The 27,141-nt window shown below is 40.0% G+C and overlaps 1 protein-coding gene across 4 annotated transcripts in view; it reads right to left on the reverse strand.

Annotated features, from left to right (window-relative positions):
• Window positions 1-2,309: 2,309 nt before the first annotated feature.
• The window catches only part of LOC134213608 (mucin-22), a 171,598-nt gene continuing 146,766 nt past the window's right edge, over window positions 2,310-27,141 (reverse strand). For all 4 annotated transcript variants that reach the window (XM_062692834.1, XM_062692833.1, XM_062692832.1 and 1 more), the window contains 5 exons: window positions 22,137-22,223; window positions 21,965-22,081; window positions 21,815-21,898; window positions 6,206-6,313; window positions 2,310-6,147 (listed from right to left, as the gene is read on the reverse strand). In XM_062692834.1, the coding sequence (XP_062548818.1) occupies window positions 4,133-6,147; window positions 6,206-6,313; window positions 21,815-21,898; window positions 21,965-22,081; window positions 22,137-22,223 (2,411 nt within the window). In that variant the 3' untranslated portion in view covers window positions 2,310-4,132. The remainder of the gene's footprint in view (window positions 6,148-6,205; window positions 6,314-21,814; window positions 21,899-21,964; window positions 22,082-22,136; window positions 22,224-27,141) is intronic.

The following is a 27,141-nucleotide window of genomic DNA, read 5'->3' on the forward strand; positions in this document are numbered from 1 at the left end:
GATACCATTTACAATATGTGTATAAGTAAATATCGATAAGCTGAGAGCAAGCAATGTTCCTTCTGGGGTGTAGCAACTAAAATCTAATGAAATTGTAACTATGATTGCTTATTACGAATGATTTCAATGATAACTGATAAATAGTTGTTCAACATCATTTCAGCATGTCCGGAAATCGAAGCAATTGTAAAAACTTGCCTCGAAGTCCGGACATACAGAAAATGTAATATAAATTATAAAGCTATGAATTCCCAAGCAATTTCTCTAATTCATGACAAAGAGTGCTATCATATTATGTTAATGAATTACTAATACCCCTTGCAAATGATAGAATATAGAAAATATGAGCTTAGTTTCTCTAATGTTGAGTCTTAAACTGCATTCAAGAAAAACGAAATTCACCGTTGATTATGACATGCTTTCAACTTCTACCTCTAATTTTCAAGGTTTTACCACAGATCACGGATTTACTTACATTTGTTAAAATTGTTTCAAGTCCAAGAATTGTTCACTGCATTGATAACCCAAGATATACTTGTTGAGATGGTAAATAAAGTCGAATAACAATTGAAGTGTCCGGCTTTCGAAGCGTCCGGCAATTCAAAGCAAAACGGTACATGAAAATCAACCAAACAGCAGGGATGGGGGACAAAAAGATTTTCTCATTCAGGGTTAGTTTTGTGTTCGTTCTCTCTTCTCTGTTCCTACTATGTGTGCTTGTTATCTCCCTGCCTAACTCTCATGTGCTCATGTGCTTTAAGGTGACTCTGGGAGGCACTAAACACCGTGTTATTTTTCCTATCTTTTGTCTCTTTCTAGCATTTTCACCTCGTAACTTTGGGGCGGCGTATTTCGGTTTTCAGTTGTTTGATGTAACTGTAGGGGAAGAGGCCCCAAAACGCCCCCCCCTGCAAAACGCCTTTTGTGGTTTCCGTCATATTTACCGTCATTAAGATGGCCGTGACAACACTAGATCTAAAATTATGTAGGTAAGGCGAAAAAAGTTTCAAAATAGTGTATGGGAAGGTCGGAAAAACCGAAAATTTCCACATTTTATAGAAACATCTAACATTTTGGCGAGGCAAAACGCCCTAGTGGCGCTAACCTACAACGTACTTGCGTCTCCACGCACTATCCATACCAGAATGCTGATTCGCCGACGCATGGTACTTTGTTGCCTAGTAGTTGCCAGCTAAAAGGCGTTTTGCCTCATGAGTTTTCCGGCAACAGAATATCACCACTTTTTTGAAACGTGAATATTATCAATATGATTGAGATTTTTAACAATTTTTGAATTGCATCAACTAGCTATCTTGTTAAACTGTTGCATAATGTAAAAATACTTATGAATAGCGTTACAAATGAGACAATCCAGCAGTGTTTGCTTAGCTAGGGCATTTTGCACCCCCGTTCCACTAAATGTATCAGCACTACATCACGAGTAAGCACGCGCCGGTGATACTTTTTCAAAATCATATTTGTTGTAGAGAAAAAATTAAGCATTCAATGATGAAAATGATGACGATTTGATGATTGTTCGTGCTTCCCGTGTCACCTTAAATGTTCTTCGTGTGATGTCACATTCTAGCAGCGCATCGGTGGGCTAGTCTGCGCTCCTGGTGACAACAAAAGTTTAGCGGCAGCAATTCGTCACGCACGCTTTCACGGTGTCACTAATTCTTGTGAATGGTTTTAAAAGCGCTTACTTGGGTGCTCTCTCTAACATACCCATTTCGAAACATGTGCTGTGCATATGCACAGCCAAGATATTTAACAAAAAATGGTTTTCGTACGGGTTGCCGAATAATATGCAATTAATTGAAATATGTCACTGCTGTTTTGGACCTAGGGTTAAAGAATGGTCCTTATGTTGATCAGATGGGATTTAAATTTCGTATGGTTTCAAAGTTCAAGAAATAAATCGATCGTTCTGTTTGCAACCTGCATTCGACATGGAAAAGTTTGGTATTGCATAAATGAACAATGCTATCAAAAAATCTGTCAAATATATTTATTTAACACCACATTGTGAGAAATAAGTTCTATTTCTCCATATGTTCTCCTTTTTATCCATCCCTAGAATAAAATGTCATCCTTTAAGAAAAAATAATCTGGTAATAAGAAAATTATTTTGAGCTTTTAGTGGTAATGTCATCTGGTAAGCCAAAGGCTCGGTAGGGTTTCACTTAACTTAAGTGTAATAACGGGCGAACGGTGTCAGCCGGGGTGGAGGCTGATAAATAACAATTACAATTCATACCTCATAGATTTCTGGACTGTGATAGCGACAATAGTGAAAATGGACATTATTTTATAAATGTTGTTTTTGTTTCCATTTAATTTTATTTTACATTCCTTAATTGATCGACTGTTTCGTCTAGCAAGGGATTATAATTCTTTGCCACCTGATCATCTTTCCATCTCCACGGAATATTCCTTCTTTCAGATAGTACGCACTGAATAGTTAGTTCCAGTATGGTTCTACTTGAAAGAGACCTCTAGGAGAGACGAACAGATGGCTTCCTCATCATCAACTGATATAGTTTACACTGAATAATTCGAATTACAAGTATGACTTTCTTTTTCATCAGTAATAATTGCATGTCATTTCCTAACGATTCTCACTAATTCTACACGAACATTTGAGGGATTTTTGGGGGACTTATCTCTCTATGAATGAAATGATAATTGTTTTTTTATTTACCTAAAGTCATTATGAAAGTTATAATAATATTAATAATAATGATACAAATTGAGAAAATGCCTACTATTTTCTAAGGGTGGCGGGTTTATTGGTCCCGCCCTCGACTAACTACGTCGTTTTTTTTATTGACACTTGAAATGAAGATGAACTTGAAATCAACCAAATGTCCATGAGCAGACATTCAGCATCGACTATAAATAATCAATAAATAATCATATTCCTTCAATTCAGTGTGTAATTGCAAATAATCATCAACTATCGCTAGTAACAGTCTTAAACTTAAACTAAGAATTCCGGATCGGTTATTCATTCTGTCGATCCTGGTGTGTTATTGGGTCTCTACAAATAATGTCGTTCAATTAAAGGATTCAACTCCATTTCAATTGAAATGGTATTTTTTTTTCAACGTAACGTAAGAACTATCACATGCCTCTCTGTTGAGTGTTTCGTCGATTGATTTCCGGTGTATTTTCTCCAGTTTTAGTGTTTTTTCTTCTAAATTTTGGTGTTGTGCTGCCTAAATTGAGAAACCTTTTCGTAATAAATAACTTACAACAACGACTAATAATTTGCTTCGATCATCATTTGAGCCAGTTTACGTGTAACTAAAGTTATTTTGGGGAGGAATATAGGAGGATACGCCTTATACGAACGTAAATTTGACTTTTTTCGCATTCCTATTTGCCATGGATATGTTCCTGTTTCATATTTTGTACAATTTTTCATCTAGGGTTCGTCGCTTCACCATAACATGAAGTCTCTGAGGACTACAGGCTGACAGCTACTACTTCCGTTGGTTCACAATCAGTTAATAGACCGAAATATATATAAACGAAAACTTAATGAGTGATTGCACTTTTTTTTCCTTTTTTGGGGTGTTTGCATAATTTTTCGTTGATCGGAAAAATCTCACCCCAACTCAGAAATAGATTTGAGACAATTTCGACGGATCAGTCAAATAGCATGTTTAATGATTTGTTGAACTGTTTGGAAATTGGTCAAACAAATTCATTTAAGGTTTTTCTTGTAATTAAGGTTGGCTTGATCAATGTGTGTGTGTGTGTCCAGTTCAGAATTTGTTCTTGTGCGTCCGAGGGTAATGGCACTAAAATGAACCGTCTAAAGCGTACTGTTTTAGAACCATCTCTCACTTCGCTAACGGATTGGGCCTCTGGGCGAATCGAAAACAGGAGGAATCATAAATAACCCTATATCGAATAGTCAAAGACAAAAAATCGAAGAATTGCGTCTTTCGATCAACTGGCACCTAGTTCTAACTCCTTCCTGAAACGAGGGATTCCGCAAACACCTGTTTCTTATCGCTGCAGATCAGCTAAATACTTGATTCTGTAAATTCGATTAGCTAGTTCCTAGTTCAGTTTGATTGAATTCTACTATAATCCTATAATGCACTGCCGAACCTCAAACTCAAACACTAGGTTTTACCTGTTTGGGTAGTACCTCTTGAACTGTACTGTTTTCATCTTCATCATACTTGACACTTTCGACGTCGTTTTTGGGGTTATGCTTTACACTGTCTGACTCCGAAGAGGACCCACTTTCCAACGCATCGATATCCTGCAGCGAACTCTTTGATGGCGCTAGAGTTGTCTCCTCGGGTTCCTTCCTAATTGAATGTCCCCCGCTTCCCTCAGCAGAACTATCGATGTACTCCTCGGAATTCATTTTCAATACGTGAAACTCTCCGGCACCACTGAATTCCTCTTCAAGCGACGAGTTGCTGACTGTGACATTGCTTCGTTCCCATTCTGGAATCAAGTGAGGCTCACCTGGGGCCCGGAGCATCGGTTTCGACTCTTCTTTTAGCCACGATGGTGAAATCGTCACATCATTGTCCCCTTCGCTGGTAGTTTCCGTTGAACTACTCGTATTGTGCTTATACTCAAGAACTTCCGACAGAATTTTTGGGGTTCCTACGTCCTCTTTGCGCTCACTTTTCGCCGAAGCCGTCGATGGTTCCAAATCATCTTCCATCGCTGGTTGATCTCTTAAGCTGAAATCTTCCGGAATGGGTTGGAACCCAGGTTGAATCAAATCATGCTCATCATCTTCAATGTAAGGCTTGCTCTCAGTTGCCGCCATATCATCCGAAGGAGTTTCCTTCACTGCCGTTGCCGATTCCGAAGTGTCACCAAGTGCATTTCCTACTGCCTCTGTCGTTTCCGAGGAACTTACCGGCCCTTCGGTATAAAAATGTGTTTCATACACCTCATCTCCTGACGCCTCTGAGCTTGCCGAACTCATACCCAAATCCGCCAAGGTTGTGCTTCCTTCCTCCACACTCGTTGCCAACGAGTTCAACGTCGTATGCTCTTCTTCCAATCTCACCGGCTTGTCCGAAGAGGGCGTCAATTGAATGAACTCCTCACTGCTTGCCAACAGCTGATCACTGTGAGTCTCATTTTTTTCAGCACTATTCTCTGGCCCTTCTGTATAATGCTGCGTTTCGAACACTTCTTCCGAAGCCAGATTCTCCGTCGATCCCCCGTGATAAACCGTCTCGAAAGCAACACTGGAATCCGCTTGTGTTGACAACATCTCCTCTTCGCCGCTCTCTAGTTTCATATGTTTAGGAGTTTCTGGTGCTCTATCTGTGTACATTTCCTGATCATACGAAATATCGTCCTCTCCTCGCTGCAACCCAGCGACCTCCTCGACCTGAATCACCGTAATCGGTTTAGGTTGGTTGTGATCCACAATTACCAGCTTATCTCCGATTTGAACCACGGCAGGCAGTGGTTTATCCTTTTTAGTAACTTCGTCAGATACATCATCGGGCAAGGCGGTGGTAGTCGATACCGTTGACGGAACTGATATTCTGACTGTTGTCGAACTGAAGCTGTTCACTTCTGACGAAGCCTCAATTTCCACCGAAGACGACGACGAATCAGATGGACCGGCAGTAGAGCTTTCGCTTGAATCGGTAACCTCAGATGTTCCGTTGGCTGGCAACTCGTCTTCAGTGTGTCGGACATTCTTCATTCCTTCTTCGCCGTCGTCGGTTATGTTGAGGTCCAAGTGTTCCAGGTTTACGGCTTCTTCGCTGTGACCTGACGTGGCAGAGGATGACTCCGTGGATGGATGAGCCACAACTTCGAGACTGTTAGCGCTGCCGGTCGTTGTGGTGATTTTCGGCCTGGAATCGGTCAATCGGATCTCCTCCGGTTTTGTGATCTCTTTGATTTTAATGCCCAGTGGGTTGTTACTTGCGGCTGGAATTTGAAGCTTGGCGGTTGTTGAACCTTCGGTGCTAACGGTTGTTGTGCTTGGCGTGGTTGTACCAGCTGCTGTAACGTCGTTGGATGTGATCGACGACAGCTTCTTGTTTTCTGCGTCTAGCAGGTCATCGGTTACAAGTTCGGTTTCCTTCAGTTCGCTGGACTCGGCCACAGGTGAGGTGGGTTCTGCGATGTTGGAGTTTTCTTGAAAGGAATTTTGAAATTAGTAACCAAGTGATGGCGATGTCTTACGAGTGCTTACCAAGAGGAGGACAGTTGTCATATTCTGGGCAGCATCGGCCTGGTATAAACTTGGGCTCACAATCGTGTCGTTTGTAGCAAGATACCTGGCTGCATGATAGTTCTCCACCTGAAACAAGGGAGAAAACATTAACTATGCAACAAAGATAAACTAGTCATTGTGAGTAAATTTGTTTAATTGGAAAGATTATGAAAATCCAGGAAAGCGGCATGTTGTACAAATCGACCAAATTGACCAAACAGGTAGTTGCGCTAATTAGGGAAATGTGCATAAAATGGACTAATATGTCTAATTGGACAAATTTAGGAATTGTGGAAATCAAACAAATTAGGGGAAATATGGAAAATCGGACATATTTATGGATCGAATAAATTGTGGAAAATAATTCGGAATGATTTGACGAAATGAATAAAAATCAGAAGGATTGCTTAATTACTCAATGAGGGTGTTTTTCATATCGTGTATTATAATAACTGTCATTTTGATTAAAGTAAAAACAGTTTGAATTCAACAAAATTACACATTTTAATCTCTTGTAGGCAATTTAAATATTATGGCAAAAATCGAAAACAGTGTGTTTACGAAATTATTTCTAAAAAAACATGTCTTTCATTGGCAATGCAATTCGGCCGTGTAATCTGGTGCGATTGCATTGTACTACTAAAAGCAACATTACTGGCAAGCGCATAATCTATTGTCAGTTATAGAGTGCATCCCATTTTTGGAAGTCAAAAGCATCGCAATTTGGTGATCTGCTCGGATCACCAGCTCAAGTGAAAGTAGAACCAAACCAGAACAATTAAACCCAGCGATTTACCAGCCCTGCAATCCCAACCTGTTTTAAATTAAATTGTTCCCTGACGTGCTCTTGATTTACTCTCTAATCAATCCAGCGATCATCCAGAGCCCTTTCGACTCCGTCTAAACCACAAAAAAATTGTGATCTTCCAAATACATCGTATTATATTTTGCACCTTGAGTTACTAGCAAAAATATTCGATGCTCTTTCAAAGTGCCATCGGTATTGCAAGCCAGAACTAATGAAACTCAATCTGATAATCTGGGTTACCAAAACTAATAGAATTGGTTTACAATTATAACACAATTGTAACAAAATAAGTTATTTATAACAACCGTTAAAATAGCCTATTCAGATTGGGCTATTTATGACTTTGTTAAGTGATAGGGTATCCAATTATTACGAGGTGTTCAGACTACAGCAAGATAATATATCTTGACGTTTCCATGTTTCCTCATTTGCACGCTAATACAGGGTTGAATTCAAGGAGAGTTTTAAAATTTAATTTGCGAAATCAAGCATTTGTGTGGCGACAATCGAACATTTTTTTCTGAACAAAGTTTCTACGAAAAAAAAAATATAAAAAAAAATATGAAAAGGGATTTTCGAAGAATATTTGAAGCTCTCATTAAGGATAATGAGCGAAGCTACATTCATTAGTTGAATCAGACTATTCCTCAATTTATTTTTAAGTTTAAAAAGTATTTTGATTCTGTACTATGATCGAACGGAGATTTGATAGAAAAAAATAGATACTTTTGGGAATTCTCACAAATAAATAAAAAAAGGACGATTGTACCAATTTTCAAGAAATATTATCGAACTAAAATGTATTTCCATGTATGAAGGGCAACTCAGCAATTTAATTTTTTTTCAAAAATGGAAACTGAACCATTGCGTTCTACTCGACAATCAATGATACAGCTTCTAACAAAATCGAATCGTGTGAATGTGATATAATTTAAACTGGATTTTGGATGAATTAATGCATTACCAATCCATGTTTTATTTAAGGTTATTCTACTTTATATATACATCCCATTCAAATCATACAGTTGTCCCACGTGGAAAATGTTGAAATCCAAAGTATATTAAGCCATTCAAGGAGCAGAATTGAAACAATTTATGAAATCATGTTTATTCATCAAATATATTCGTTTTACAACCATTCCTACGTTTTAAATTGTCTTCCGCATTGGTCCTTGAACTTTGAAAATTTATTCGATTTGTTCAGTTAAATCTAGGTTTAAGTTAAATACTTCATGTTAATTCTAGAGAGGATCTGTTTTTTAAACAATTCATGTTGAATAAGTGGAGAATAAATAATTATCATCATTATTTTTCATCATATAAAATGCTTTCCACAAAACCATCACAATCCGAGTTATTCTTCAGCGCTCAGAAGATTTCCATCTAACATGCATTCGACCCTGCTGCGACAGAAAGAGCATGACTGTCAACTACGAAACGAAATGAAAACAGAGAGAATTTTCTCTCTGGCAAAGAGAGCGTGACGCTTGACAGTTTTGTTTTGTTGAATTTCTCCCTGCATCCCAGTTAGAACGAAAGCTCTCTCGTAATAATTGTTCGTAATAAATTCTTTTAGCGGGTATCTTTTGACAGCGCAAAATGTATGGAATATTACGTAAATAATGACATCATAAAGCGTATTTACCCTGAAACGCCAATTATTATGTCATTAATGGCGTAATCTGAATAGGCTATTAATACAACTGAGTTATGATATTTTTTGACATTTTTTACAAAATTGAAAAAGAATTGATTATGTTTCAAAGTTTTGTTAGAAAATTTAGCTATTAACATGCAAATACGCTTAGACGACTGATGCCGCTAACCGCACGGCCACGGAGCCAACAGAAATGTGTTATTTTCTCCAGCTTGGGTGACCTTCGTCAATGCAAGCTGAAAAGTTACAAACACGGTGACTCTCCATCAGTGTTAAGATTTTCATTTTCATTGGGAGAAGCCACGAGGTATTTACGTTTAGCACAAACTCACTCTCTTAGAAAACATATCAACAGTGTAATAAATTTTACCAACTTATCATAGTTTTCTCACGATCCCAGTACAGCTTCACGAAACTGTTTTCCAGAACCGGGTCAGGCACACATTTGTAGTAGGCGACAAACTGGTTAACCATGTGTGTTTTATACCAAGCTGTTGGTGCACAATCTCGGCTACTTTGTTATGGCGACCGAGATAGGCTGAATCAGCTAAGCCTGAACACCCGGACACGATATGTTCGATCGTCTATCTTACTGAATTGCACTTTCTGCAGTGGTCCTCCACGTTTTCGTGCAATATATAGTGCCGATAGTTCTTCGTCGCAATTACCCGCTCCTGGATGGCTACCATGAATCCTTCTGTTTCTGAGAAGAGTTCACACCGCACCAGCCACGTATTCGACGCCACTTTGTCGATATATTCTAGCTCCAGTTGATGGGGGTGCGTCCCATGCAACCCCTTCTGCTTCCACGATGCGATCATCTCTTCGACACTTTTGATGTCGCAATTCAGCTGATAGTCCTCCTGTGCCAGATGCAGGGCACTGAATCCGTGGTCAGGTTCACACACAGCGCGTTAGATTTCGTGGCGGTTCTGGCTTTCCACGAAGTATCTTCGTAACTGCTGGATCTGCGGAACACACTGTGTTTGTATATCGGTGACGGCTCTTCATCCTACTGTACGTGGCAGGCTGACTCTCTTAATGGACGATTTTGGATGGCACATGCGATGCTTAACCTTCCGGATATCGCTTCTTCTTCTTCTTCTGCATTACATCCCCACACTGGGACAGAGCCGCCTCGCAGCTTAGTGTTCATTAAGCACTTCCACAGTTATTAACTGCGAGGTTTCTAAGCCAGGTTACCATTTTTGCATTCGTATATCATGAGGCTAGCACGATGATACTTTTATGCCCAGAGAAGTCGAGACAATTTCCAATCCGAAAATTGCCTAGACCGGCACCGGGAATCGAACCCAGCCACCCTCAGCATGGTCTTGCTTTGTAGCCGCGCGTCTTACCGCACGGCTAAGGAGGCCCCCCCCGGATATCGCACTGTTGTAAAAAGTACAACACCTTCGAAAAAAGCTCGCTTGTCGTTCACAAGAGGTGGACCTACATGAGTGATCCAGGACTATTGGAGTCCCGGAAGGTTAATGAACGCCACTCGTACTGCTCGTTCTAACGCCTCCAAGTCAGTCTTGGTCCACTTCACAACCCCGAAACTGTACGTCAACAAGGGCACGGCAAACGTGTTTATCGCCTTCACTTTGTTCCCGGCCGACAAGAAACTCTTCAAAATACCTTTGACACGATGCAAGAACTTTTCCTGCAGCTCTTTCTTGATCATTGTACCGCGAATTCCTTTCAGCTGCAGGAAACCTAGGAACTTGTGCGTTTCGCCTTCAACCATGTTTCGAATCTCCTCCTGTTCGTTGACGCGGAAACTGTCGGCATCGACCAGGTGACCCCGGTGTAGATGTATGGATCGACATTTATCGATACCTAACTTCATCCGTATGTCGTTGCTGAATACCGTTACAAGCCGCAGGAATTGGTGCAGCTTCTCCACAGATTCCACAAACAGCTTCAAATCGTCCATAAAGAAGGTGTGGGTAACGTTTGTACTCCTTTCCCCACTGTTCAAATGATAGCCATAGTTGTGTTGGTTGAGTGCTCTGCTAAGAGGGTTCATGGTAAGACAAAACCATAGAGGACTAAAGGTATCGCCTTGGAATATGCCCCTGCTAATGCTGAGAGTCCTGGACCGTAACACCTTTTCTCCATCGGTAATGTGTAGGGATGTGCTCTACATGCCCATAGCGTGCTGCATTAGCCTGATGACGTTACCATCTATTATATACAACTGCAGTATCTTAAGAAGATACAAGTGAGGTACTGAGTCGTATGCCTTTTTATAGTCGATATACGCCATGCTCAGGTTTCTTTGCTTGTGGCCTGGCCAACAACGACTGCATCAATGATGACCTGATCCTTGCAGCCTCGTGTACCTATTGCATCCACAACCTTTTTGTTCCTCGGTCATCAGGTAGTTGACGTCGCACTGATTCTGCACCCTCCTCGCTATTACCGATGACAACACTTTGTACAGACTCGAAAGGCACGCATGTCTCTGTGAAAATTGATGAAGAGACACTTGATCGCGTACGTAAAATAGCCAAGAAGTATGGAATCTTCTGTCGATTGAAAAACGAATTAAATATTGCTAGTAAAATACAGCTGTACAAATCAATCATCTCTCCTCACTTGGACTTTTGCCCTTCCATTTTGTTTTTAGCAAATCAGACACAAACATCGAGATTGCAGCGTTTGCAGAATAAGATTATGCGTTTGATTTTGAGATGTAGCAGATTCACTTCCTCATCTTTTTTGTTGGATACTTTTCAGTGGCTCTCGGTGAAGCAAATAATTGTGTATTTGACAATGGTGTTCCTTTTTAAAGTAATTAACGGATTGCAGCCTCGATATTTGTGTGATCGAATGGAAAGATGAAGTGACATTCATAGATATAACACTAGAAACGCGGAAGATATAAGAACACCATACTTTTTGCATGGAGCTTCACAAAATTCTTTGTTTTTTAAAGGTATCAATTATTTCAATTCGATGCCTACACATATCAAACGTGCAACTACATTATCACAGTTCAAGAGACTTTGTGTTTCACACGTAAAAGCTGCCTTTTAAGCAGCCACTTAGTTGACTTTTTATAATTCAATAATTTTGTATCTTGACAAAGTTTGACCTATGGATTTTTTGTTTGGAAATCATATTTTTTATTTTTGAGGCACTGATAAACTATTCTGTTCGCATCGATGATGATGATGGATTTTATATATATTGACATTGGCGTAACTAACGACAAATTCTAGGGGGGGGGCTAATTTTTGACGTAGGATTACGTCCTTTGCGAAGATAGGGAGGTAATTCTGCATATTCAAATTTGAGACCTTAACGAAAAGTAACGATTTTCGAGATTTTGGTATCAATCAATCGACGAACTCTTTAAGATTTTCCCCAACTATTAAAAACTATGGATTAGAATGCGCTGGCCGTCGCCGAAAATAGCAGTACTCAAGAGAAATATCCACGCAATGCTCAGACTATCGTTTCGCTTCTATCAGTGATTAGAAAAGCGCTTTGTGGAAAGAAAATCTGTTCTTTTTAGGCGTCGATTGCGGTCTCGGGATATCAGTGGCGGTGCTGCACATTTATTCTTAGCGTCTTAGCGGAAAATCATCGTGCGGCCGTCGGACAGCAGCAGCAATGAATTTTTAACGCAAGGTTGGGATTAACGTTTGATTGCTGTGACGTGAATGATTCGAAAGACGTTTGGTGGATTGAAAATCGACTCTTTTCAGGACCAGCTTTTTATGAAAAGAAAGGGTTGATAGCAAACAATGGCGTCGGTTGCACTCCCGCGGTACTGATACGCTAGAGGAGGTAGACCCGAGACGAACATACTTCAAAGTCCAAATCATAATCGCTTGGCAACGCTGCAGAAGTTCTTTCTCCATGGATGGCAAATCATCTGACGTTGATGTCAGAGTAGACAAAAGAAATTTTCTTTCAAAATTCTGATTATGCCTGTGATTGGAAAGGCGCATTGTCGATTCATCTGAGAACCATCATTTCACAGAAGGTTGAGTGTGAGTGACGAATTTTCTATCGTCAGATTCCATAAATCTTTATGCGATTAGAAAGACATATGAGCTTATAGTAAGACGCTTATGGAGTTTTAACCATCCGAAAGAATTCCAATTTCTTTCTCATTTAAATTTTTGTTACCTCTTCTTGAAAACTCAAGATTTTGCCTTTCTGGAATCTCTTGGATTGATTTTGTGGAAATAGCAGGAAAATTCCCCAAATTACCATTCAAAGCTACAGAAAGAAATGCTTTCAAAATATCTGGATCGATACAGACATATGATACGTAGTATTTGGCTCTCACTTTTTCGGAAAGATTCTTTTGATATTTCTTTCAGAAAGGCCATGCATCTTTAAGAACTATGAACACGCTAGGTTTAATTAAATATACTCGCAAAACTCTGTAAAAACTTTAAAATATATAAAGATTAAATACTTGCTGAGAAAACCAATTTTAAATCAGGATTTTTTAGAAATATGCCGATAAGCTAAACATCCTGTGTTCCTTAATCAATTTGTCCAACATTTTATGCTTATATTAAGACCATACAGACAGTTCAGTATGCCACTAGAACTTTCTTTATCCAATCAAAATTTTAGAAATTGTGTTTGTTTTTTTAGTCTGTTGCTTCTATTATCTATTCAATCAGCATTGCATCAGCATGGGACCACTGTTCCTACTTCAATTTCTTAAAGTAATGATTTCTGGCGTTAGAGAATCAAGAGAGCGTACTGATTTTCGTGTTCAACATTCTTATCGTACGATATAACAATTGTTCGAAGTTCGATTTAAAAAAACCCCAGATTAATCCACCTAGCGTTGGTGGTGCCTTTCTTGCATTTAATTAGGACACCAACCTTATATGGAGTTTATATGGCACCATTTTCTTCATAACTTTTAAACGCAATGACCGATTGTTATCAAATTCAATAGTGATCAACAAGGCTTTGTCCACTGTCGAATAAAACTTGTTGCGAGAAAATCGGTGAAGGATTACTATACGAAAAGTTGTCTAATGTTTTTTATAGCTTTTGTGCACACACATACACACACACATACACACACACATACACACATACATACCAGGGTTGTTAACGTTAATCAACGATTAACGCCGTTTCGTTAATCCGTTGACGTTATTTTCAACGATTAACGATTTTTCCGTTAATTTTGATAAAACGTTAATCAACGATAACGTTAACGCTTTACGTTAATTTAACGTTAACGGCTGCGTTATTTTTACGTTAATGAGTAGCTTTATGAAATGTTACGACCCAATTTTCAAACTACCACTTTGGCAGATTTTGTTAGTTTATTGGCAAAATAGTTTTTGTCGATCAATTTTAGTGAAGGTCGTTTGCTATAATGATACATGTGGAAACAAATTTGAGATCATACAAAATTTACATTCCAATATTAAAACAAACTCTGCTAAAGCCGTCATTACTCAGCTATTATGCTATTATCATTACCCAGATAACAGTATATTTGACACAAAATATCATAGCATTTTATACGAATTCAAATTTATCACATAAAGTAACAGGCAATAAGAAATCATCAAATTTTGTTAGCGATCCGGAATTTGTTTTTAGAAAATAATGATTTTGCTACCAAATTGTATTCATGGCTCTGTCGAAGAATATTTTCATTTAGAATTTTGCATGAATTAAAAGAAAAACTTATGTACCTACTTCTTTCTTATTATATGCCATAGAGCTGAATACTGTTTTTTTATTCTTTAAGTGTTCATTATCAATTTATAGTTAGATAAGAACTTAGTGAAAATAGGAAAGCACCATTACATTGACAGCTGGAATTGAAGCACATTTTCCATTCCATGAAAACTGCTTTATAAACATGAACATATGTAGGCAGCATCTAACACCAGCAGCCAAAAACTGTGCTTTTCATGCGCACATCTTGAACAATCTGCTGAGTACGTGCAGATTATCTCTTATCAGTTTCAATAATTTTCACATTCTGCCAAAATATGGTCTGACTTGAATTGAAAATATTTACAGAATGACAATTTTCATAGCGGTGAACTATGATTGTTTAAGAAAAAATCCATGTATCACCCATGGAAACCGCATTCACTTAGAAACGATATGATTGTTGCTAACACAGGACCTGATGGCAGACGAAGAATAAGTTAACGAGTAGATTATCGCTACCCGTTGACGTTAATTCAACGCAACCCGTTCACGTTAACGTTATAATCCAAGAAATTCAACGCAACGGCGTTGACGTTGAACCAAGTGAAAATCAACGTCAACGGCGTTAATCGTTGATTAACGTTAACAACCCTGATACATACACACGGACAGACAGACATGTGCTCAGTTTGTCGAGCTGAGTCGATTGGTATATAACACTATGGGTCTCAGAGGCTTCTATCAAAAGTTCGTTTTCGGAGTGAAATGATAGCCTTTCGGTACAACTTTGTTGTACGAGAAAGGCAAAAATAGATTCAATGTTTCGTAGAGAGAGATGTTAATGAAGAGAACTCATTCCTGGCAGTTATGCCTAAATATAATCAGAGAGCTAGATAAGTACAATGTTCATGCAAAGTGGCTAAAATTCTAGGGGGGGCTAACTTAGTTCTAGGTGGGGCTATAGCCCCCCCTAGCCCCCCTGTAGTTACGCCAATGTATATTGACGTAATTGTAATTTGACTTTACCTGATGAAGGAATATCCGAAGCATGTTTTTAAAAGAATTCCTAAAGGAATTTCCTAATGTATTTTTGAAATTATGTTACCATTATTTCTTTGAATTTTCTAAGAAAGATTTAAGGAACTTCTGGATATATGTTTGTTCTCGGAAATTCCTTCACGCATTCTGCTAGGAATTGCTTTGCAAATTTCTTTGGAAATACCTATGGAAAATCGTCCCAAAATTCCTTCAGTAGCACATATGGAAATTGTTTTAATAATACCTTCGAAAATTCCTTTAGGAGAAATCCTAAAGGAAGTTTTCTTTAAAAATTAGTTTGGGTTGTCCATTTTTACTCGGAAATTCATATAGGGATTCCTTTGAGAATTCTCTTACGAATTATTTTAGATTTTTTTAGAAATTCCTTTATTAAATCTTTTACAAATTCTTTTGTAAGTTGCATTGACAATTTGTTTTGATTTCCTATGGAAACACTTCAGAGATTTTTTTAGGAAACCCACGGATTTTTTTCAGGAAAACCTTTCGAAATCCCTTTAAGAGAAATCCTTTTGTAAAATTCTTTATCAATGCCTCTGGAAATTGCAGCAGAAATTTAATTAGGAACTCTTACAATCTTTGTTAAGGGATTGCTTCAGCAATTATTTTGGGATTTGCTCAAAGAATACCTTCAGTTATTTCTTAAGAAAACTCTTCCAAAACTACAGGAAGATATTTTTGCAAATCTTTCGAAATTTCTCTAAGGAATTTCTTCTGAATATCATTCAGGAACTGTTAGGGACGAGACCTCATTCAAACCATGTGTCGTCTAATGTTCAATCACTACACTTTAAACGCACATCTTTTTAGAGTGGGGTTCTCAGAAGGCAACCTTTGTGTTTGCGGTGCAGATTATCAGGACATTGACCATGTCGTGTGGGCGTGCGATGAGCATCGTGGCCCTAGATCTACGCTAAATGAACATCTCCGGGTCCAACGAAAACCTATTAGGGAAGTGTTGGGGGTGCCTTGACCTCGAATACATGTCCCTTGTCCACCAATTCTTGAAAGTAGCAGATGTTAGGCTGTAACCATTGTCCCCTTATCGTACCCCATCACGAATGTCTTCTTCTTGTTCCTCATCAATGTCTGTCGTTATTCCCTCTCGTATTTCTTCCTCCCGTCTCCCGAGAAAATATTTGTTTATTTCGTTACAGATGAAACATCGTTAAGCATCTAAACCATGTAATTATTAGAATCGTAATTAGTCGATACCTTAAATCCCTTTCCTTTGTATTATTGTATGCCTTAACCTCGACCAAACCGCGAGTTTTTCGGTTCCCCAAAACTAATATTATTTATAAGAATCAAGATTAAAATTGTACTAGAAATATGATTTCGGCTCCGTAGCGCCTTACGACAAATGAGCAAAAGATTTTAAAAAAATCCTTCGGACACATGACCTCAATTTCGTAGAACCTTCGCATATTCCTATAGAATTTACAGTGATTATAAAAATTAGCGAGAGCCATATTTTTTCTCAGAACAACGTTGGTGTATATAATTAAATTTCAGGGTAAATATTCGATTATGTGGGTCAAGTGCCCCATCGTACGTTAGCTACACTCCGTCAGTGTTTATTCCAACACCACTTAGTCAAACAACTAATTTAGTGTTTTCACTAAAAAATCAATTGTCCATTATGCCATTTGGCACGGGGTAAAGCGTACCATTGGTACTTGGCCAACCTGAAGGAATAAAACCCAGCAGCTCCTATCTCTGTGGGAACTATGGTCGTATGCTGACAGGGAAGGGGAATTTGCTCCTCTCCGGAGGGGCTGAGCGGCTCACAACAGCGTCTCCATGCCCCATGTTAGGCGTGGCTGATCATCGTCCGAGTGCCAGCGAGGGACTCTAAACTAAACTGTGCACATCATGCTGCATCGTGTCAGTATCGAGAAGGCAGCCCCTTCAACGCGATGTAGGTAGCGCAACCCTGGTAAGGTAGCCTACCGAAGATTCTACAATTACCAAGAAAGGCAAAAGTAAAGCAAACGGATTGATTCAACGGCAACAGACCCGGCAACGAATGAAGGACAACGATTGGAAAGTCGGATCTTGGAACGTGAGAACTTTGAATGAACACGCACATGTTGGGCTCCTGGCTCGTGAGCTGCAGAAGGTCGACGTGAGTGTGGCAGTAATCCAGGAAATATGGTGGCCCAGAACTGGGGAACGTGAATTCCGGGCGGGGAATCCCATAGCGCACATTTCATTCAAATACAACATCTACTATGGCGGTGACAGAGCAGAACGGCTTCATGGTGATTGGGAAGCAGATGAAGCGTGTTATCCGGTGGAAGCCGATAAGCCACCGCATTTGCGTGTTGAGAATGAAGTATAGCTTGATCAGCATCTATGCCCCAACGAACGATAAACCTGATGACGTGAAGGATGAGTTCTATGAGAGCCTTGATAAGGCCTACGGAGAGTGCCCAACACACGATGTAAAGATTGTCATCGGGGATGCAAATGCGCAGATCGGAAAAGAAAGTTTCTTTCGTCCTGTTATTGGCGCGGAAAGCCTTCTTTCCGCTACCAACGAATGGTCTGCGACTTGTGACCTTTGCTGCTGCTAAAGGGATGGCAATCAGCAGTCCCAACAAACATTGGAAGCTGAAGAAGAGCTTGTTTCGTGGTAAATAAGCTTCTTCATAATTGAAACAGATTTTACGACCGTGATTGTGGTGAATGATTTGTTTATCGGCTTTATCGGTCATTTCTACTCAAAGTATGAGGGAGTAGATAATCGAAAGATAATTGAAAATCATTAGATTGAAAGCCATTCGCTAGGGCGCGAACAAGTATGAAGCGATAGAGGGTGAAAGGGAGAAAGGAAGACCATCTATTGAACAGCACACAATCGAAGCGTGAATCTTCTTGCCTAACGCCCTGGTTGTGGACGGTTTGGTGGGACTGTCCATATACCACGTGGACAGTTTAGGGGGGAGGGGGAGCACGTCGATTGTCCACGGTCCATACAAATTTTTGAAAATTTATATGAGTAAATGTCCACGCTGGGGGAGGGGGGTATCTAAAACTGATCAAAACCTGTCCACGTGGTATATGGACAGCCCCTAGTGGTATGGAAACCACCGTGCCAAGTCAGCCTGTCTTGGCACGGTGGTTTCCATACCACTAACCAAGCCGTCCACAACCAGGGCGTTAGGCAAGAAGATTCACGCTTCGATTGTGTGCTGTTCAATAGATGGTCTTCCTTTCTCCCTTTCACCCTCTATCGCTTCATACTTGTTCGCGCCCTAGCGAATGGCTTTCAATCTAATGATTTTCAATTATCTTTCGATTATCTACTCCCTCATACTTTGAGTAGAAATGACCGATAAAGCCGATAAACAAATCATTTTTTAAGCTTCTTCAGTTAAAAAACTAGCTTGTTCAGTCTAAATTGTTTGTTGGGTACCTACTTCGCAGGTAAGAATATCCGCAAACACACCTGGCAACATCCGAGTGGAGACACTTGCTCACAGATTACAATACCACGTGCTGATCAACGGACGACATTTCTCGGAAGTTATAGATGTTAGGTCCTTCAGAGGTCCGGCAAAAATTCGGGCGCGTCTTTCCAACGTCACGAAGCAACAGAACGATGCGTTTCAATATCCAACGCTTGTCAGTTGAAGCAACTGCTGAACAGTACCACCAGAAGCTGGACGAGCGGATAAGAGATGCCACCGGATCTGGGGACGTCAACAGATTGTGGGAAAATATCAACGAAGCTGTGACTACAACAGCGCAGGAAGTGTTAGGCACTGCACACTGCACAGCGACGCCAACGAAATGGTTGGGTTGATAAGGAGTGCCAGCGAGTGACGGACGAGAAAAATGTTGCTAGGAGTCGAATGCTAGTGGCTCGTACCCGTTCCAACAGAGATCGGTACAGTGTACGAAGGGCAGAAGAGAAACGAATCCATCGCAGAAAAAGAGGCAACACTAAGAGATTGTGATAGCTAAAGCGCAGGAGAACATGGATAGAAATGATATGCGAAGGTTTTACGCAATTATCAATGACGCACGGCATAAGACTGCGCCATTGCCCGCCATGTACAATGACCGAGAGGGGAATTTACTGACAGACAAAACTATGGTGGCAGTCAGGTGGAAGCAGCACTTCGAAGATTTGTTGAACGGTGAAAATGAAGGAGTATTATGGAGCAGGATGGACATAGTCGGTGATGGTCAAGCTGTGGAACCACCAACGCTGGACGAGGTAAAGAAGGCTCTAAACGAGCTTAAAACAGTAAAGCTGCTGGGAAGGACGAGATCCCGGTCGAGCGTCTCAAACACGGAAGTGAGCAGCTGCATCAATCAATCCACTACATTATCCAGAAAATATGGGAGGATGAAGAACTGCCTGCCGGCTGGTTGGCCTCATATACCCCATCTATAAGAAAGAGCACACACTAGAGTGTGACAATTACAGAGGGATCACCCTTCTGAACTCGGCGTACAAAATCCTGTCGCGTATCCTATTTAACAGACTGAGACCACTTGAGGAGTCCTTCGTCGGAGAATACCAGGCAGGTTTTCGTGACGGCTGATCAACCAGCTTAGGTCCCGCAGCATGCAGATTTGTGAGAAGTTTGTTGTGCGAATATAATTGAAACTAGATTGTAATGTAAGTTCTTTCATGAGTTATGTTAAGTTTAATAATTATTAATAATAAATAAAATCTAGCTTTGAAGCTGTGTAAAATAAACACGGCTCTCAATAAAGAGTTTTTTTTTCGCAGCAGACAAAAAGGCATTACAACAGCAACAGTTATGAGGATGCAAATCTGATTCCAAACACATTTGAAGGTCCCCCAAAGACGGGGTAGAGCTGCTCAGACCCAATCCGCTAAAACCAGAGCCCCTTGCAGGTGTCGATCCTCAATTAACAATACTTCTTCCCGTAACACGGTAGATCACTTTGACGTAGTGTGTTGCGGTGTAAGATCTACCAAACAGAGTCCTAGCTTAATCCATTTTCCTAGCTAGGGCAATAAGTTGTGGTAATTAAGGATTCATCGTATTCAGTCCCCGCTACCAACAGCAGTCCCAGAAATAAAACATGATTAATGTTACCTTGCAGACAGTTGAAAAACTCGAATTTTTCTGGTTTGAGGCTAAACTGTATGCATCGGAAACAACTTTTCAAGCAATTAGTTAAAAAAACCTCGGTACCCATCCCTAGGCTGAATTGACTGCTGGAAAAATCGAGTTAGGGGTTTAAATACGTACTAACTCTTCTTGAACTGGTGAACAATGGTAGTGAGAGGAACACACGGAAGTTCTTATTACTGAACAAATTCTCTTGCTTGAAATGGTCTTGTAGACAGAGCTAAATCCCGGGTTTTATGAGTTTTACTGGTGATATTCTAGAAGCAAGACAAGGATGGAGCTAGGGCTCCGATGCATGGCCAAAAACAGTATTACTGTTATGTCTTTTCAAGACAGGTTTGATTTCCTATTGATAAGGGGCGCGCCTTCAATGGGATTGCTCTCTGTGAAGGGTCTAAATAGCGGGACCTTGTCATGGTGCTCTTGAGAAAACAAAACAACAACTGTAGCGAAACCGATTCTGCATTGCTTATCAATAGTAATGGAGTAATTCGACATGCACTTAAACACTAAGGATACTAACGCTACAATAGATCTAATAACTGGTCGCAGTAGCACACCCGAACAGGAGAAAAAAAAACCAATACTTCAGTTCAAGGATTGCGAATATAGAGTCTAAGCTTCTTGTTTGTGTTACACTTACACCGTATAGGCGAAGAGGCCCCAAAACGCCCCCCCGAGGCAAAACGCCTTTTGTGGTTTCCCTCATATTTACCGTCATTAAGATGACCGTGACAGAACTAAATCTAAAATTATGTAGGTTAGGCGAAAAAAGTTTCAATATAGTGTATGGGAAGGTCGGAAAACCCGAAAATTTCCACATTTTGAAGAAACATCTAACATTTTGGCGAGGCAAAACGCTAACTAACCTACAAGGTACTTGCGTCTCCACGTACTATCCATACCAGAATGCTGATTCGCCGACGCATGGTGCTTTGTTTCCTAAGAGCTACCAGCTAAAAGGCGTTTTGCCTCATGAGTTTTCCGGCAACAGGATATCACCACTTTTTTGAAATGTGAATATTATCAATATGATTGAGATTTTTTACAATTTATGAATGGCATCAACTTGCTATATTGTTTAACTGTTGCGTGAGGTAGAAACACTTATGAAAATCTTTTGGTGGGGTTTCGTTATAGCTAAGGCATAGAAGCAGTCTATGCTTAGCTAGGGCATATTGCCCCTCCTTCCCCTACAATGATTCGAATTACTATAGCATATTGTCGCAATATTATGTATTGAAATATTTTTAAAATTCTTGTAGATTTTTTCCACAACTTACCTTGACAGTAGCACACACGACAGGGCGTTTCAGGATCGAAGACCTTCTCTCCGTTGGAGTACACTTTCCCATCCCGTTGGCATTCTACGGATCAAACGAACAATAAAATCAGGCGATATATCGAGTTACATCAAAGGCACAGAGACTCACCACACTGATAGTCGGGACAGCATTCGCCCGTCTTCTGAATCGCCCTACAACCGTGCTTCTTCTCGCAGGTGATACTCGTCCGGGACACTTGCGTACCATCGTAGAGGCATGTGTCGGCTGCAAATAAATTTAGATAAAATTGATGTGTGTCATTTAGAAGTTTTATGCTTACCGAAAAATTTGGTGACATTCTGAACATTCGTATCGGTGTTTTCACTGTGGATCTCTCGCAGCATCCGACGTGACCTGGTGACTGGACCTGCAGAAGAAAGAGAACAAGCATGAACTACTTTTGTACATCTTTTGTCGATGAAGATCACAAATTTACGCAGTTTCGCACCGTTCGGTCAGATTACAACGCATTACGAAATCGGTCGCGTCACGAGGTCTTGCTTTGGCGGCACGCGCTTCGGGTTCTCTTTAGGTTAGTACATAAAAATGAAATATGGCTAATCATTACCATCTTGAGTGCCTTACCGGCGCAAATCACACTGGCCACATCCTGACCGCAATGCACAGTGACCGTTGCAATGAAATGATTGAGCATCAGATGTAAGCAAATGACGATTAAATTTAGAAAATTCGGAATGTACTGCTTTTTTTAAATTTTGATAAAAGAGTATTAATTTAGCAACCATTTTTTCGTTTTTCATTGAAATCAGTATAGCATAGAAATTCAAAGAATCTTGCCGTACTGAATTTCAAATTTTAAACATAGGTATTTACTTTATCGTGTTTGTTGGAAATTCCAACTTGGAATCCTATTTGACTTCTGCATTGGAAAGTAGGCATTGATATTGTAACTCCAAAAATCCTACATGAATCGAAAACAAAATTTCGTCGTTCCGAAATTTCCAGTTTAGAGTGCTAATTTCCTTCAATTGAAGGTGATAAACGTATATACGCAAATAATGAATGGTGATCAGAATATAATTCAAGACAATAATATTAATTATAAGCACACGCTTCTGAAGGAGATCCCGAATTCCTAGTATTAGGTATATCTGAGTTTGAAGTATGCATGCCATCATTTGGTGTTGCATTTCAGATAAATATATGTTCAGTGAGGTGGAAATGAGTTATAATTCTTCTATAAGCGCTGCGTAAAAGGTTCTTTGAAGTTGTAGATACCTGATATATGTTTTTTTCATCATAACTGTTTTTAATTGAGTTCAATACCTGAATATGAGATTGGCGAACTCGTATATCAAGAAAACTGCGCCAAAGGGGGCCAAAATGTAAAGTTGGCTACCCTGCTATACGTGGAAGTGTTGCCAGCACTATTTTCAAATTTGTCATGTTGCCATTTCGACGACTTGACTTGCCACTCCGCCGGTCTCTGTATCGTAGTGTTGTCAGTCGGTGATCGTCGTCAATAACAACAACAGCGACCCCCGCGGTGGGATCGAAAGAGAAAGTAAGGCAAGCCGCGCACACCACAGCGAGGTCCATCAGAGCGTCATCACCTAAACGGATTCAGACCGACCGACGGCGACGACGACGATTGCAGAGCAAATCTCCGCCGGGCAGATCTGCCGCGAGAATACCAATGAATTGCGGTAAATTGACGGCGAAGGCGGATGTGGAGGTCATATGTTTTTTTGCGACCGTAGATTTGTGCGAACACGAGCACGAGCTTTGTTGTTCACATGATCTTTAATTCCGCTGAGCTTGCGGATCATTATTGGATTAATGGGAGGAGAAACGTAGATGGTCCATGAATGATTGATTTGTTTGACTTTGAAGACTGGGGAGATCTTTGTGTTTTCCTGGTAACATTTAGCAAATACTGATCATATTAATGGCATAAATTAGAGACCGATTGTCAGGTTTCTTACATAAATCGCTAGTTACTTTCCAATGATATGTAATAAATAGTTTGATATTCTTATTTTGTTTTAAAAGATGCTAAATAACGATGCTCTGAAATACAAGACAAGTGAAGGCAACCGATTTATTTTGCAATAAGAATGACTACCTTTCATTTTTAAAGCAGCTACTATGTAACGATCTTAGTGACAAATTTAGTAAATTCATACATTTTTCAAATGAAATTTGAATATCACAATTGCGCGAATTTTTCAGCCTTGCGGAAAATACGGAAAACCCTAAAAAATGGACCCCTAAACCCTAAAATATGGAAAGACTTTAAACAGATTTTTTTAGGGCCGCCATTTTTTCTTACCTGAGGCTAAAATGTCGACTGAAATGACGATTCACGTACAACTTTCAGAAACTCACAGATCTCTAAATATCTAACGACAAATCAATTGTTTTTCGTTCCGACTCGTATTTTTATATTATGAAAATTTATGGGATTTTCGAAAGATTGAAAAAAAAGTGTCTCGTCCTAGTGAAAGTCTATGTTGTTTCCAAGTGAATTGAATTGAATTAAAGCAGCACTGATGAAAGAACCTCCCCCATTAGACAACGGACAGGACATTTATGGGCCAAACACAATGGATACGTTTGCGTGCGTTTTGGCAGTTTTCCCATGGGAAAACAGCCCGTCCACCAGCGAATGGCCGCGGTCCCTCCCCCAGGATTCCCTGACACCCGGACCATTGATCCACTCACCAAAAAATTGATCCGTCTGCGAAATTTCACTCGCAGGCAGTACCAACGTACTGGGCTGCCTGCGCTTAAGACCCTATGCTATCGCATGGCTGAAATTATCCAAGCCAGAATGGTGGACCTCAGAAATAGTGATTTTTCCAATAAGTTCCGCGCTCTCCCAGACTGTGCTAAGCCGTTCTGGAAGTTGCCCAAAATTCTAAAATCCAAGCCTCGGCCCATTCCATCCTTAGTCCCACTAAACAATAATGACTCTAAGGTTCACTTGATGTTGTTGAAAAAGGTCGCTAATTTGTCAGCTCACACAATCTTGGACAGAACATCATCAGTCCACATGAAGCAGCCGTTAGCGAGCTTGCCAACAACATCCATCTGACTCCAAACGACTTTTCGGAGGAGTTGGAGATCTCAGCTGGCGAACTGACAGCCCATATCAAATTATCATAAAACATGAAGGACCCAGGCTTCGACAGCATCCTAAATCTCGAGCTCAAACACATGAGTGCTCCATTCTTTAAGCACCTTCCGCTGATCTTCAATCAGTTTTTTATCGACTCAGCAACTTCCTATCGTCAGTGGAAGTCTGCGAAAGTCATTCCCATCAGGAAGCCTGGGAAGGATCCTTCCTCTCCAAAAAGCTATCGACCCATCAGTCTTCTCTCAGGGCTATCCAAGATGTTTGAAAAAGCAATTTAATACCACCGTATACTCGAGTCTGCCAAGCAACATAACATCTTGCGCGATGAGCAGTTTGGTTTCGGACGTGGTCGATCAACCGTACACTAACTGACTCGAATTACCAACGTCCTCAGACGGAACAAGCATGTCTCTCACACATCTGTCATGGCCTTATGGTCTGGTGTACAAACTACATCGCTACAATCTTCCCAGTTACCTAGTGAAAATCATCCGCAACTATCTGTCGACTAGGACATTCCGGGTCTCAATCAGCGGAGCGAGTTCTAATGCGCACGACATCGTCGCAGGCGTCCCGCAAGATAGTATCTTCGGGCCCCTGCTATTCAAACTGTTCACCTCCGATATGCCAGAACCTCAAGAAGTCGACACTTTGTCACTGTTTGCAGATAACACCTCTATCGTCTACAGGGGACGATTCATACGAGCCCTCGTGGCAAAACTCCAACGAGGCCTGGATGTCCTGGCAGATTATTTCACCAGTTGGAAGATCTGTATCAAAGCGGCGAAGACCCAGACAATCATCTTCTCCCACTCGAAATCCCCCAGGCTTGTTCCGGCGGAGGACTGCAAAATCATCCTCAATGGCACGGCAGTGGAATGGGCCAACGAGGCTGACTACCTTGGGTTGAGCCTCGACAGCAAGCTGTTTTTTCGGACACAGGTTGACAAGGCGGTGACAAAGTGTAACGTTTTGTTGAAACTGCTGTACTGCCGTGTGCGGCATAATTGTCCCATTCGATTTTTCACCGATTTTGAGTTATTTGTTGGAATCGTCATAACTTATGCTAAACTTTATGAAAAATTGATCAAAACGGGGAGTTTGTTCAATAAAACTCCCAAAAAATATCAAGTCATTTTGTCCCATCTTATGAAATGCAGCATAACAGTCCCATTTCTGATTCTGTTTATAATAATGTAAAATATGATATGTTTTCCATCTTGCGGAACTGTATATGATTTTTAGAATGTTATAAAAACAAATCAAATTCTTTTAGACGTAATACATTAATGTAAAAATGAACTATTCGAAAAAAGATATCAACATATATGATTAAATTCTTCTAACTCTAGTGTTATGGACATTCCTTCTAGAATTTTTTGACTCGTGTGAATGATGATGGAAAGAGCATTTTCCAGGATAGTTTAGCGAAGTAAATTTTCAAACAATTCACTCTTGCTCGGTCTCCTGTCCTGATGCTACATGTTACCACAGACAAACGAACAAAAAAATGTTTTTTTTTCCCCTGTCATAAGACGAGTTTGAACAATCCCATTGAATTCCACCACTTAATTGTATCCTGACAGATACGTATTTCGACCTCAACAGTAAGGCCGTCTTCAGTGTCTTGTACTTGACTCGACGAGTCGAGTCAAGTACAAGACACTGAAGACGGCCTTACTGTTGAGGTCGAAATACGTATCTGTCAGGATACAATTAAGTGGTGGAATTCAATGGGATTGTTCAAACTCGTCTTATGACAGGTGAAAACATTCCACTAAAAAGCTCAAAATAATTTTCTTATGTTTTTTTTTGTTAAACTCATTGTATAGTAACAACAAATCGTCCGAAAAGCATATTTTATGATTAACAACTTTGTTAATTACTAACAACAAAGGAATAAATGTAGTACGCGTGATATTGGATATTTATTATATTTTGCCCACGAAGGATATCTATAGATTGTTACATCTGTTTGTCTGGTACGTAATTTCCAGACAACTTTTATGATTGTTAATTTCTTTCGTTGCTTCAATCGATTTATGTTTATATTTTTATATTTATTTGAATCTCCTAATATCGACGTTGGGCATAGTAGATGAACCAAAAGTGGGACTGGTTTGCGAATAATCAGTCGATCTAGTTAATAAATTGCGGCATAACAGTCCCAGACAATATTTCATCA

The sequence above is a fragment of the Armigeres subalbatus genome, chromosome 2, assembly GCF_024139115.2.
Source record: "Armigeres subalbatus isolate Guangzhou_Male chromosome 2, GZ_Asu_2, whole genome shotgun sequence".
NCBI classification, from domain to species: Eukaryota; Metazoa; Arthropoda; class Insecta; order Diptera; family Culicidae; genus Armigeres; species Armigeres subalbatus.